The 13,838-nt window shown below is 62.5% G+C and overlaps 2 protein-coding genes across 2 annotated transcripts; both read left to right on the top strand.

Moving 5' to 3' along the window:
• Positions 1 to 920: 920 nt before the first annotated feature.
• DDX25 (DEAD-box helicase 25) lies at positions 921 to 6,038 on the top strand. Its single transcript, XM_086627089.1, has 10 exons — positions 921 to 990; positions 1,151 to 1,286; positions 1,364 to 1,456; positions 1,532 to 1,634; positions 2,280 to 2,394; positions 3,188 to 3,365; positions 3,664 to 3,901; positions 4,291 to 4,453; positions 4,610 to 4,798; positions 5,384 to 6,038. The coding sequence occupies exons 3-10, from the start codon at positions 1,395 to 1,397 to the stop codon at positions 5,443 to 5,445; spliced, it is 1,110 nt and encodes a 369-aa protein (XP_086483215.1). The 5' UTR covers positions 921 to 990; positions 1,151 to 1,286; positions 1,364 to 1,394; the 3' UTR covers positions 5,446 to 6,038.
• Positions 6,039 to 6,900: 862 nt separating this feature from the next.
• VSIG10L2 (V-set and immunoglobulin domain containing 10 like 2) lies at positions 6,901 to 13,816 on the top strand. The gene is made up of 12 exons (XM_086626792.1): positions 6,901 to 6,976; positions 7,076 to 7,429; positions 9,651 to 9,926; positions 10,892 to 11,167; positions 11,322 to 11,609; positions 11,900 to 12,160; positions 12,252 to 12,548; positions 12,634 to 12,936; positions 13,217 to 13,339; positions 13,425 to 13,449; positions 13,525 to 13,643; positions 13,740 to 13,816. Exons 1-12 carry the CDS (start codon positions 6,901 to 6,903, stop codon positions 13,814 to 13,816), a joined length of 2,475 nt encoding a protein of 824 aa, XP_086482918.1.
• The last annotated feature ends 22 nt before the right edge of the window (positions 13,817 to 13,838 follow it).

Raw genomic sequence — 13,838 nt, 5'->3', positions numbered from 1 at the left:
TATGGTCCCCCAGGGACCCCCATCACCCCATGGGGGATCTCCTCCCCCCCCCAAGCACCCAAACCCCTCTGGGGTCCCTACTCCTCCATCACCCTGGGGCCAGCTCCCCGCCTCCGCCCTATGGGGTCCTGTGCCTGGCATCCTGCAGACCCCCACCACCCTATGGGGGGGGGGTCCGTGTCCTCCAACACCCCAGGGACCCCCACCACCCTCTGGGACCCCCACCACCCTCTGAGAGGGTCTCTGACTCCCCAGCACCCTAGAGACCCCCCCCCCCTAAAACCCTATGGAGTACCTGCTCCTCCAGCATGCTGGGACTCCCCCACCCTATGGTCCCTCAATGGGGAGGGGGTCTCTGCCTCCCCTCCCAGCACCCAAGGGACCCCCCAAAACCCCACGTGGGGCAGCACCACCGCTCTGTGTGGTCCTCCAACACCCCAGGGACCCCCACCACCCTAGAGACCCCCCCAAAACCCTACGGGGGTACCTGCTCCTCCATCATGCTGGGAATCCCCCACCCTATGATCCCCCAGGGACCCCCATCACCCCATGGGGGGGTCTGCCCCCCCCCCCAGCACCCAAGGGACCCCCCGAGACCCCACGTGGGGCAGCACCACCGCTCCGTGGGGTCGCTGCTCCTCCGACCGGAGCCGCCAGCCGGGACCGGAGCCGCCCCCCGCCCCCGGCCTCGCTGCGCCCCCCCACCCCATTCCCCATCCCGACCCTACCCGCAGGCCGCCACCGGTCCCGGGGCCGCCGCTCCGGAAGCGCCCGCCCCGTCCGGTGCCCTCTGGGCGCGGGAGCCGCGGTCCGCCCGCCCGCCGGGGGGCGCCCTTCCGCTCGCGTCCCTCATGAATATGCATGAGGCGGGTGTCATGGCGGGGGCGGGGCCCTTGGTGCGCCTCCGGGCAGCGCTCCCGGCCGCGGCCCCGCACATCCCGGTTTCACCTTCCGCAGGAGCCCGCGGCGATGAGGAGGAGGAGGAGCGAGGTGGGTCCGTGCGCCGCGGGCTGCGCGCTCGGGGAAACTGAGGCACGGCGCGGGGCGCTGCGGCACGGCGCGCTCATTAATTACTCACTAATTTTTGCGTGTTTGCAAGAAGCGGGGGAGATCCCTTAGCGTTCCGTGCGTTTTTCCTTGCCTTTTCCAGCGGCCGCGGCGGAAACCTCCCTGCTGAACAAGCTGATCCGCACGTCCCTCGTGGAATCGAGCCACAGCGTGGAGATCCTGCAGCGCGATCCCACCTCGCCGCTCTTCTCCGCCAAAACCTTCGAGGAGCTGCCGCTGTGAGTGGCCGCCGGAGCCGCCGCCGTCCCTCCGCCGGGCCCTCCGGGATGCTCTCCCATTTTATTTTGTTTTGCAGGAAAAAGGAGCTTTTGCAGGGGATTTACATCATGGGCTTCAACAGACCATCCAAGATCCAGGCGTCGGCTCTGCCCATCATGCTGGCGTACCCGTGAGTAGCGATGCCAGGCGGGCGCGGGCGGCATTCCGGCCCGCTCCTGCCACTAAGCAGCTTTTTGCCTTGCAGGCCCCAAAATCTGATTGCCCAGAGCCAGTCGGGGACAGGGAAAACGGCAGCTTTTGTCTTGGCCATGTTGAGCAGAGTTAATGCCGCTGAGAAATTCCCGCAGGTAACGTAGGGAAAGGGAGAGTTGGATGCAGGAGGGGGTTGTCCAAAGCCTCAAGACGCTGCCCGGGGGCAGAGCTCCGGTTTTTATCCCCGTTTTCTGGTTTTATCAACTGGAGGGATGGATGATAAACCTCCAGGTGCCGTTGCAGCAGCAGGTAGGACGGAACGCGTGGCGCCCGCTGAAGGGAGGTCATTGTTCGGGGCGGATTGAGCCAGGCTTTAGATATCCTGGAATATAAATTTGGAAAAGCAGCTGCAGAGACGGCTGTTTTTTTCGGCCCCGGTCGCCTCTCTGCGTGCCGGGTCAGCGCGGTTTGAAGTCTCTCGTCCGGAGCACACGGGGCGATTCAAGCGGATCGCGGAAAGGAGCCGCACCGTGCTTCAGGAGACAGATTTTCCCCTCAAAAATGGCAACAGCAACATCTTTCTGCCTTCATCCCTCGAGCTGGGTGGCATTCCCAGCTCCCTAACCCCCGACCACGCCTGACTTCCCGATCCCCTGCGCTTTCGAGGGAGTTCAGCGGTGCGGGATCGTCACGTGCTCGTCTCTCTGTCCCTCTGAAATTCCTCCTCGCCTTCCCGGTGTATCCCTCGGCGTTTGGATGTGGCGTTTCCCTCTGACAGCTCTTCTCTCCTCCCCCCCCAGTGCCTCTGCCTGGCTCCCACCTACGAGCTGGCCCTGCAGATCGGGCGCGTGATCGAGAGGATCGGGCAGTTCTGCGCCGACATCAGGGTGATGTACGCCGTCCGGGGAAACCGAGGTGAGTCCCGTCCTGCCGAGCGGATCTACCGCTGCTGGAACAGGTTCAGGGATCCTCTCTCAGAGCCTTCGGCTACCGGGAGCCGCACGGACCTCGGTGGTCAAATAGCATTTGTGTTCCGCTCTCTGGCTCAGGAGCCTTCGTCAGGACCGCTGGCTGCTTCCAGGCTCCCTCGTTCCCACGTGGGGCTGGTTTCCACCCCCACGAGGCTGTGGGGAAGCGTCAGCCCTGCTGGCAGTTTTCATCTCAAGGCCGCGATCGGAGAGAACCGAGGGAAAATCATAGAACCATGGAATGGTTTGGGTTGGAAGGGACCTCAAAGATCATCCAGTTCCAACCCCCCTGCCATGGGCAGGGACACCTTCCACTACACCAGGTTGCCCAAAGCCTCATCCAGCCTGGCCTTGAACACTGCCAGGGATGGGGCAGCCACAGCTTCTCTGGGCAACCTGTGCCAGTGCCTCACCGCCCTCAGAGGGAAGAATTTCTTCCTTCAATCCCATCGAAATCTCCCTTCTTTCCGTTTAAATCCATTGCCCCCCATCCTGTCACTCCACACCCATGTCCAAAGCCCCTCTCCAGCTTTCCTGTAGCCCCTTCAGGCACTGGAAGGTGCTGGAAGGTCTCCCTGGAGCCTTCTCTTCTCCAGGCTGAACAGCCCCAACTCTCTCAGCCTGTCTCCAGAGCAGAGGTGCTCCAGTGCAAAATGTGCTCCAGATGCAAAAAATGCGCTGGAGCAGGAGAAAACACGTCATGGTTGGAGACGGTGGGTCGCCATTTCCCCTTCCCGCAGCTCCGCAGGACGCCGCGGTGCAGGAGCAGATCGTCATCGGGACTCCGGGGACGGTGCTGGACTGGTGTTTCAAACGGAGGGTCGTAGACATGACGAAGATCAAGATGTTTGTGCTGGACGAAGCTGACATCATGATAGACACGCAGGGCTTATCCTGTCAAAGCATTCGCATTCAGAGGTGAGTATTCCTGACGGCTTGCATCCCACTTCCCTGGTTTTTTTCCCCCCTCTTTGCTTGGCTTTGAGGGAATCAGTGACCAAACAATCGGCAGTGAGAGTCACATTGACGGAAACGTGAGTCCAGGGATCAAACCACGTCCATAAGACACGCAGGAAGACTCTTCTCTAACTTACCTTTCCTTTGAGCCCTTGGGATGGGTCCCGTTTCTGTTCAAGTTGACACAAAATCAGCGTAAATCAGGATTGTTTATACCTTTGGGCACTGGGCTGACGAGTCCTTTTTCCCTCTGCTCCAGGGCTTTACCCACGGGCTGCCAGATGCTCCTCTTCTCCGCCACCTTCAGGGAGAGTGTGCGGTCCTTTGCCACGCGCATCGTCTCCAACCCCATCACCATAAAGCTGCGGGAGGAAGAGCTCACCCTCGGCAACATCCGGCAGTACTTCTTCACGTGCAGGAACCAGGAGGAGAAGTACAGAGCCCTCTGCAACATCTACGGCAGCATCACCATCGGCCAGGCCATGATCTTCTGCCAGGTGAGGCGGCTCAGCCCGCTCCGGGGACATCGGTGTATTTGCGGTCGGCGAGAACGGAAACGGATGCGGCGGGACGCTCCTCAGCACCCTGGAAAACCCACGGAGAGGAGCCCAGGGAGGGGTGGGAACGTGTTTTTGACAGCATCTCTCCCAGCAGTTGGGACTGCCCTTGCCTGGCTTCCGCAGTCACCAGCGCACGGAAAACACGACGTTTCCCGGCCCTTTTTTGCTCGTCCCCGTCGTTTTTGCCTTGTTTTGAGGTGTTAAAAAGCGCCAGGTGCTCCCTGGAAAGGAGCAGGGGGCTTGGGAGAGGGGAAAATATCGGCTGGGAGCGAGCGGAGCGACAGCAGAGCTGTGAAACCTCAACCTGCCTCTCCCCGCGCGTCCAGACTCGGAGGAGCGCGGACTGGCTGTCGGTGGAGATGAGCCAGGACGGGCATCAGGTGGCCCTCCTGACGGCGGACCTGACGGTAGCCCAGCGGGCCAACGTCATCCAGCGCTTCCGGGAAGGGAAGGAGAAGGTCCTCATCGCCACCAACGTCTGCGCCAGAGGTAGCGCCGGAAAACCCAACGCCCCTCACCCTTTCCGTGGCGCGGAACGCGCTTCCTGGCCTCCGGTTCTTCCGCTGGCAGCGGGGGCTGGAGCAAGGGATTGTCCCCGATCCAAGGGGTGAGGTGACCCTCTTTCCACATTTTTTTTTGGGACAGGGATCGACGTGCAGCAGGTGACCATCGTGGTGAACTTCAGCCTCCCCACCAAGCGGAACAGCCAGCCGGATTTCGAGACCTACCTGCACCGCATCGGGCGCACGGGCCGCTTCGGGAAGAAGGGCATCGCCTTCAGCATGGTGGAAAGCCAGGACGTGAGGCTCGTGCAGAAGATAGAGGAGCATTTCCGTGAGTATCCGCGCGTATCCCATCTCTCCGAGAGGCCGTTTTGGGATCGGTGTTTCCCCTCCGGCTCGTTTCTCATCTACAAACGGACCTTTTTGGGCTGCTCTCCTCCCGGGCCTCATCCTGCTCGGTACAGGCAACAGCCCTGTTCCTTCCAGCCCCTCACCCTTTCAGGGTTTGGGTTTTTTTTATTTTTTTTTTCCCCTAGCAGCCAAATTTTTCAGCGATACAGCCCAAGAGGTTGTGCGTGACTTGTGACATTCCTTCCAAGTAGCCAGGATGCCTCAGCACCTCCTTTTTTTTCCCTCCTTCAGGCATTTTTAGCTGCCTTTACCCTGCAAATCCCTGTCCCAGGGGAGCTGGTGCCCCAGTTTAGCTCAGCCCTGGCTGTGGGGTTGAAGCCAGCAGCTGAAATCTCTCCTGATGGCAACTCCGTTGTCAGTCGTAAGCATCAATAAGGATTTTCACGGGATTTACAAGGTGCTGCACCGGTGGCTTTTCAGTTCCCGGCGCCTGTTTTCCCAGTGTTTTTTTTCACCCTGGTTGTGCCAAACACTGACCATATTTTCCTTTTTCTTTTTTTTACAGAGACAAAGATCAAGCAGCTGGACCCGGATGACATGGATGAGCTCGAGCAGCTTGAAAACTGAGGAAGAGGGGGGTTTGTTCCGCCCCGATTCCAAGTTTTGGTTCATGAAGGAAAAGTTACAGGGGAGCAAAAAAAAATCTCCCAGTTCTCTTACCATTTCCTGTTTGGTTTTGTTGGGATGTTTTAGGGAAATATGGGGGGTGGGAACCCTCAGAGCTGGTGACGATGGTTTTGTTCCTGGTTATATTGGTGAAGTTTTCGTAGCTGTGGCTTGAGGAATCCCAACCCCGAGGGCTTAACATGGGATAACGCTCCGGAAAAACGGGTCTAGGCACGCTCAAAGCGGTCAGAAAACAGGTAAATTCTGGTAACTCACCCCCCCAAAATAAAAAATCTGGGGGTTATTTCCAGGCAGCAGCGGTGGGTGGCGTTTCTGCCGGCAAAATCTCGGCGAAAACGTTAAAGAAGGCAAAAATGAATCGAGAGAAAGGAGCGAGTTCTATAAAAAAATACAAAACTAACCCAGTTTCGCTAGATGGCGGCGTCAATCCGCCGCCGGCGCCCCCAAGGGCGGCGTTTGTTCCCAGAGGAAAAGTTTTTCCCTTCGCCGCCGCCGCGCGGAGCTCTAATAAAAGAGAATTATTTATAATCGCAGCGGTGGTGTCGCTCCTCTTTTACCGAAACCCCGTGAAATTTATTGCTTGTTTTACTCGCAGAAGGATTTATTTTTTAGGTGGTCAAAGCATCAACAACAATTTTCTTTCCAAACCCGACCTGTACGGGCAGAAAAATGTGCCTGGAGGTGGCTGGCAGCGGCTGGAGGTGGGGAGCGAAGCTGCCCCCCAGCTCTACGCCCCCCCCAGCACCCAGCTTTAACCTATTTTGGGTATTTTAAGCCCAAAAACCTCACGTTGCGCATTAACGGTGTGATTAACGAGCAATTAAAGAATGGGCGGGGAGGGGGATGAGAGGCAGCAGGTATTTTTCTGGTGCCCCCCACTGGCACCACCCCCACCCCAAAATCCTCCCGCTGGGATGCTCCAGCCCCCCCCACCCCTCCTCTGGCATCGCATTACGGCGTCGCCACCCCCCATGAATGTTTGATGGGCCGGAGAGCGGGAGATGAAATATCAAACCCCGCTCGCCCGGCTTCCCCCGGCTCCCAAACTCCCCGCTTTTCGATCGAGGGGGGGTGCCAGCTTGTTTTCCCTTCCTTTAACCCCCCCAAAAAAAAATTTGGGGGTGGCAGGGTAACACTCAGGAATAAATTTTCCCCGCGAGGAGGAGGAGGGGAGGGAGGAGGTGATGGTGCCATTCCTGCAACGAGCGTGCCCGTCCTCAGCCCCGAGATTGAGCCGGGTTCCCCCCCCCCCCCGCCACGCTCCCCGCCCGCCTGCACGGCCAGGGTGATCAATAATTAACAGTTAATCAGGGCCGGGCCTAATTACCCAGGGGTAACCGGAGAGGAGGTCGGGGTGGAGAGCGCAGCCCTGCTTCGGCGCTCGGACATGGCGCCATGGAGCGCGGCCGGGCACCGCCGCCGCCTTGGAGGGGGCCCTGGATCCTCTGCCTGCTGCCGGCGCTGGTGGCGGGTGAGCAGACACCCCCTTCTCCCAAAATTTTCCCCTGGGATGGGGTTGGGGGGGGGGTCTGAGCAGAGACCTGACCAACTCGCCGCACCTGTCGGCCAGGTCAGCCGCTGGCGGCCGGCGAGGCGGCGTACGCGGAGCGGCCGGTGACGGGGATCCGGGGCCGGGCGGTGGAGTTGAGCTGCGGGCCGGTGGTGGCCCCGCCAGCGGTGGTCTTCTGGAGCTTCACGGCGACGGTGGGCTCGGGGCCGCCGCGGGCGGTGGCGGTGGGCTCGGGTCCGGAGGTGGCGGTGGCCCCCGGCGCGGGGGCGCTGGGCCGGGTGACGCTGCGCAACGGGACGCTGGAGCTGCGGGAGCTGCGGGCGGCCGCCCAGGGCCGCTTCCTCTGCCAGGGGCTCTTCCCGGAGCTGGGGCGGCTCCGCGTCGGCTACGCCGCCATCGACCTGCGTGTCCTGGGTAAGCCGCCGGCCGGCGTCCTCCCCCGGGGTCCCCATTAGCCACGGACCGGCATCGCGTTGCCCTGGTTTGGGGCGAAACATCCCCTCGCCCGCTAGCCAACAGTCTTCCATTGGCCAACGGAGCGTGCTACTGGCCGATGAAGCATCCCACTAGCCACCAAAAGGCCCCACTAGCCAATGAAGCATGCCACTAGCCAACATAGACCCCCACTAGCCAACAAAGCATGCCACTAGCCAACGTAAGGCCCCACTAGCCGACAAAGCATGCCACTAGCCAACGTAGGGCCCCACTAGCCAACAAAGCATGCCACTAGCCAACATAGAGCCCCACTAGCCGACAAAGCATGCCACTAGCCAACGTAGACCCCCACTAGCCAACAAAGCATGCCACTAGCCAACGCAGAGCTCCACCAGCCAATGAAGCATGCCACTAGCCAACGTAGAGCCCCACTAGCCAACACAGCATGCCTCTAGCCAACGTAGAGCCCCACTTGCCAACCCAGCATGCCACTAGCCAACACAGCATGCCACTAGCCAACGTAGAGCCCCACTTGCCAACACAGCATGCCACTAGCCAACGTAGAGCCCCACTTGCCAACACAGCATGCCACTAGCCAACGTAGGGCCCCACTAGCCGACAAAGCATGCCACTAGCCAACATAGAGCCCCACTAGCTGACAAAGCATGCCACTAGCCAACGTAAGGCCCCACTAGCCAACAAAGCATGCCACTAGCCAACATAGAGCCCCACTAGCCGACAAAGCATGCCACTAGCCAACGTAAGGCCCCACTAGTCCACAAAGCATGCCACTAGCCAACGCAGAGCTCCACCAGCCAATGAAGCATGCCTCTAGCCAACGTAGAGCCCCACTTGCCAACCCAGCATGCCACTAGCCAACACAGCATGCCACTAGCCAACGTAGAGCCCCACTTGCCAACACAGCGTGCCACTAGCCAACGTAGAGCTCCACTTGCCAACACAGCGTGCCACTAGCCAACGTAGAGCTCCACTTGCCAACACAGCATGCCACTAGCCAACGTAGGGCCCCACTAGCCGACAAAGCATGCCACTAGCCAACATAGAGCCCCACTAGCCGACAAAGCATGCCACTAGCCAACGTAGGGCCCCACTAGCCAACAAAGCATCCCACTAGCCAACATAGAGCCCCACTAGCCGACAAAGCATGCCACTAGCCAACGTAAGGCCCCACTAGTCCACAAAGCATGCCACTAGCCAACACAGGGCCCCACTAGCCAACAAAGCATGCCACTAGCCAAGGTAGAGCTCCACCAGCCAATGACGCATGCCACCCACCAATGTAGAGCCCCACCCGCCAATGTAGAGCCCCACCAGCCAACGTAGAGCCCCACTAGCCAACACAGCATGCCACTAGCCAACGTAGAGCCCCACCAGACAATGTAGAGCCCCACCAGCCAATGAAGCATGCCACTAGACAACCAAGAGCCCCACTAGCCAACCAAGAGCCCCACTAGGCAACGAAGCTAGCCAACGAAGCATGCCACTAGCCAATGTCAAGCCCCACTAGCCAACTTAGTGGCCCACCAGACAATGTGGCACCCACTAGCCAGAAAAGCACCCCACTAGGCAACGTAGTGCTGCGCTAGCCAACATAGCACCCCACCGGCCAAGACAGCACTCCCACTAACCAATGTTGTGCCCCATGAGCTAATGTAGCACTGCACTAGCCAACAAAGCACTCTACTAGCCAAAGCAGCTCACCACTAGCCAACGTAGCACTCACCAGACAATGAAGCACCCCATTAGCCAAAATAGAGCCCCACCAGCCAGCAAAGCATGCCGGTAGCTGACATAGCACCTCACTACCCAGCACAGCACACCACTAGCCAATGAACTCCTATGTCTCCAGCCAATGTAGTGCCCCTCTAGCCAACATAGCGCCCCACTAGCCATCTCTATCTCCTTGCCCCTCTAGCCAACCCAGCAGCCCACAACTGGTCTCATCAGCCTGGACATGACTGCTCCAGCAAGTCCCTGTGCCCACAGCCAGGACACCCCCTCACTAGCCCATAGATGTTCTCACTAGCCATCCCGCTAGCCGCTATAGCACCTCGCTAGCCAATAAATCATCCGGGCTGGAAAGATCATCCCTGGGAGGGAGGATCTGGGGGGGCTCCCAGCAGGACCAGGGGGAAGGGGTTGGCATCTTCAGGGGCCACTCATGGCTCGGTGCCCCCAGTGCCCGTCTCCAAGCCCTTCGTGCGGCCGACGGCGGCAGCGGCGGCGGAGGGGGCGGCGGTGGCCCTGACGTGCGCCGTGCGGGAGGGGACGGAGCCGCTGAGCTTCTCCTGGCAGCACCGGGAGCCCCGGGGGGGTCCCTCAGCGGGGCTGGGGGCCTCCGGGGCAGAGCTGCACCTGACGCCCGCCAACCGCAGCCATGCTGGCTGGTACGCCTGCACCGTGCGCAACGAGGTCAACAACCACACCAGCGAGCCCGTCTACCTGGACATCGTCTGTGAGTGTCTCGGGGCTCGGTCCCACCTTCCCGGGGGAGCTGCCCCAAGGAGGTGGCCTTGGGCACCAGCTGTGGGGGCATCTGCAGGGCTGAAGATGCCATCATGGCATGGCCGTGGCCACCACAGCTCCCATGGTACATCCATGGGCGCCACGCACCCTGCCACCATGATGCTTCCATGGTCACCATGGTACATCCATGGCCACCATGGTACGGCCATGGCCAACAAGTATGTTGCCATCATGATACATCCATGGCCACCATGGTATGGCCACGGTCAACAAGCACGTTGCCACCATGATACATCCATGGCCACCATGGTATGGCCATGGTCAACAAGCACGTTGCCACCATGATACATCCATGGCCACCATGGTACGGCCATGGCCACCAAGTATGTTGCCACCATGATGCATCCATGGCCACCATGGTACAGCCATGGCCACCATGATGCCTCCATGGTCACCATGGTATGGCCGTGGCCAAGCACGCTGCCCCCATGATGCATCTATTGCCACCATGTACTCTGCCGCCACGATGCCTCCATGGTACGGCCATGGCCAACAAGCATGTTGCCACCATGATGCATCCAGGGCCACCATGGTATGTCCAAGGTCACCATGGAACGTCCACAGCCAACAAGCATGCTGCCACCGTGACACACGTCCATGGCCACCATACACGGTGCCACCTCCACACTCACCACACCAGCACGGCGTGCCTATGACCACCACTCACCACGGCACATCAGTGGCCATCAAGCACCACACCACCACGGTGTCCCCATGGCCACCACGGTGTCCCCATGGCCACCACGCACCATGCTGGCATTCACAACCACCATGGTGCGCCCTTTCTAAGGAGGCTTCGCAGGCTGTTTCCAACCAGTGGGAGGGTGCCCTGGGGAGGGCTGCGTCCCCTCCGCAGGGACATCCCCGAGGCTATGGGACCTCGTGTCACCGCAGATGGCCCCGACGAGCCAGCCATCAGCGTGGAGCCCTTCTCCCCGGAACAGGGGGGCTTCTCAGCAGGCGAGCGGGAGGACGTGGTGCTGAGCTGCCTGGCCCCTTCCAACCCCCCCAGCCGCTACGTCTGGCTCCACAACGGTTCCCAGGTCCACATCGGCCAGACTTACGTCCTTGCCGCCATCGCCCGCGCCCAGGCGGGCACCTACACCTGCCTGGCCGAAAACACCCACCTCCAAACCCGCACCCAGGCCACCATCGTCCTCACCGTCTACTGTAAGTAACCCTGGGTGGGGAGGGGGTGGCCCGGTGGGTCCCCCCTGGGGCGAGACGGACCAACGCAGCTCCCTGGTGAGGACGTGGGTGCCAGGGGTAATTTGGGAGGGGGGGTGAAAGCCCACCTTACCCCAGCGCTGATGGTCTCCTGCAGATCCACCAGCTGGGAGCCCCAGCTGCTCCGCCCTGGCCACCGGTGACCTGCGGGACGTGGCCCTGCGGTGCCGCTGGCTGGGGGGCTTCCCCCCGGCACGGCTGCGCTGGGTGGGCCCCGGGCCCCCCGAGGAGGAGGAGGAGGAGGAGGAAGAGGGGATGATGGGGCCGAGTTTTTCCATGGCCACCAGCATCCAGCCAGGGGCGGCCACCAGGAACGGCAGCTCCTTCTCCTGCCTGGCCTCCCACCCCGCGCTGCCGCAGGGGGCTGCGTGCGGGACCACCCTCTGTGAGTGCAGACAGGTCATTCCCCCCCAAAAAAAGCCCTTCCTGACCCCCCCAACTTGGCACAGCAGAGCCACGGTGACCCCCGTGCCATGGCCACGCCATGGGATGGGCACCTCAAGGTGATGCCACCTTGGCCGGGACCTCCAGCAATCCCAACTTGCTCCAAAACGGGGGTCCCCACGGCACAGCCAGAGTGCAAAGCCCCCCCGTGCCCTGGGGGGGGGTCTCCTTTTTGGGGGATGCCTTGGCACGGCGTCACGGAACCCGCTCTGACGCGTCTCCATCCCACAGGGGTCCCGGCCGACGGCCCCTCCTGCGCGGCGGCGGCCACCAAGGGTGACGAGTACGTGATGCTGCGGTGCCGGTGGGAGGGGGGCACGCCGCCGGTCACCCTGCGCTGGCGGGACGGCGGGGGCCGGGCGCTGGGGGACCCCTCGCTCTCCGCCGCCGTCCTGGTGCTGAGCGCCGACGGCAGCTTGCGGGGCCGGGATTTCGTCTGCGCGGCCGCCCACCCGCTCCGGGCCACCGGCGCCGAGTGCCGCCTCCGGCTGGGTACGCCGGATCCGTCCCCGGGGTGCCCCGACCGTGCCGCGGTGGGGTTGCGCATCCCTGCCAGCCCGGTTGCCCACTTCTCACCGCGCAGAGGTGCCGGAGCTGGAGGTGGAGAGGAGCGAGGTGGCGGTGCTGGAGGGCGGCGAGGCGCGGTTGGCGTGCCGGCGGCGGGGCGGCGGTGTCAATCTCGGTGCCGCCGTGGCTTGGTACGATCCGAAGGAGCGGGAGGTGACGCTGGGGTTGGCCAAGTACCTGCTGGAGCGAGGAGAAACGTGGGTCAACCTCACCGTCCGGGATGCCGAGTGGCCGGGGGACGGTGGGATCTACCGCTGCACCGCAGCCAACGCCGTGGGCACCGCCAGCCTCCCCGTCCGCCTCCGCGTGGACCGTGAGTCCTGGGAGGGGTTTTGGGGGTCACCCCGGGGTGGTGGGGGTGATCAGCCCCCCTCCTGTTGGGTGCCATCTCACCGTAGGGTACCCGGCCCCTCCCAACGTCACCATCAGCAAGCTGCGGTACACGCGGGCGCGCACCGAGGTGCGGCTGGAGTGGCGGACACAGGGCGCCGGCAACCTCACCGGCTTCGTGGTACAGCGGCGCCAAGCCAAGAAACCCCCCCGGCGGGTGCCCGGCCCCTGGGAAACGGCCGCCGGCGACATTGAGCCCCACTCCCGCGACCGGCGCCTGGGGGGGCTGGACCCGGCGGTGGTCTACGCTTTCCGTGTCCTGGCTGTCAACCACCGGACGGCCGGGCACCCCTCCGAGGTGCAGACGCCAGGTGAAGTGGGCGGGGGGACGCTGCTCCGTGCGGGCAGAGCAGGGTTTGAGCGGAGAAGGGCGACGTTTGCATCCCAGTGGAGCCGAGTATGAGCAGCCGGCAGTAGGTTTCAGAGTGAACAGGCACAGGGTCCCACTGTCCTCTCCCTTTCTGGGCTCTGCCAGTCCTTGTGCTGGAGGAGCCTGGTGCCTGCCACGCTCCCTCCTCTCCAGGTGCCTCGTTAAATTAATTATCCCCAGGGACGAGGGGGACAGGCTGACGAGCTGCCGCTCTCTTCCAGCCGAGCCTCCCTTCGAGGCCTACCCGGCAGTGACGGGGGCAGCAGTGGCAGGGATGCTGGTGGCCACCGTGGCATCGCTCCTGGCCGTGCGCTGCGTGGCGCGCCACCGGGACACCCTCCCACGTGAGTGCCGGGGCCGAGGTGGCTCGGCGGGGGCCGCGGCGGGACCCCGGACACCCACAGCTCACGTCCGTCCGTCTGTCCCCAGGGCTGCACGACCTGCTCTTCCGCACGTGAGTGCCCCAAGCCCCTTGCCCCGTCGTTGCCGCACTCCAGCGCCGGTGGGACCCCTGCATGCCCCCCTCCAGGGCCGGCGCTGGCACCGAGGAGCCCATTGGCACACCAGAGGATGCTGAAACAGCCGCGAGCACGGAGGACGGAGCAACACCGGCACCGGGAGATCCGGCTGCCCCCGGCACAGCGGCAGGTAACGGCACCCATGGGGTGAGCCGAGGGCTCAGCCACCCACCCTGGTGACCCAGCACCCAGCTGGTGGCACCGGGGGCTCTCCCACCCCTTGCAGAGCCGCTCTCAGCACCGCCGGACGCCACCGATGACCCACCGGTCAACGTCACCATCACCGTGACGGCGACACCGTGATCCCTCCGGTTTTCCCTCTTCC

This window comes from Tauraco erythrolophus, chromosome 26 (genome assembly GCF_009769465.1).
Source record: "Tauraco erythrolophus isolate bTauEry1 chromosome 26, bTauEry1.pri, whole genome shotgun sequence".
Taxonomy (NCBI): Eukaryota; Metazoa; Chordata; class Aves; order Musophagiformes; family Musophagidae; genus Tauraco; species Tauraco erythrolophus.
Note: the sequence above shows the minus strand (reverse complement) of the source record. Positions and strands in the feature narration are given on the sequence as shown.

Bases quoted from the DNA above. Each gene is read 5' to 3' on its own strand.
- DDX25 (XM_086627089.1), top strand. From the start codon at position 1,395: ATGGGCTTCAACAGACCATCCAAGATCCAGGCGTCGGCTCTGCCCATC. The intron at 1,457-1,531 runs GTGAGTAGCGAT...TTTGCCTTGCAG, and splicing joins CCCATCATGCTGGCGTACCC to GCCCCAAAATCTGATTGCCC. The intron at 4,454-4,609 runs GTAGCGCCGGAA...TTTTTGGGACAG, and splicing joins CACCAACGTCTGCGCCAGAG to GGATCGACGTGCAGCAGGTG.
- VSIG10L2 (XM_086626792.1), top strand. From the start codon at position 6,901: ATGGAGCGCGGCCGGGCACCGCCGCCGCCTTGGAGGGGGCCCTGGATC. The intron at 11,168-11,321 runs GTAAGTAACCCT...GGTCTCCTGCAG, and splicing joins CATCGTCCTCACCGTCTACT to ATCCACCAGCTGGGAGCCCC. The intron at 13,644-13,739 runs GTAACGGCACCC...CACCCCTTGCAG, and splicing joins TGCCCCCGGCACAGCGGCAG to AGCCGCTCTCAGCACCGCCG.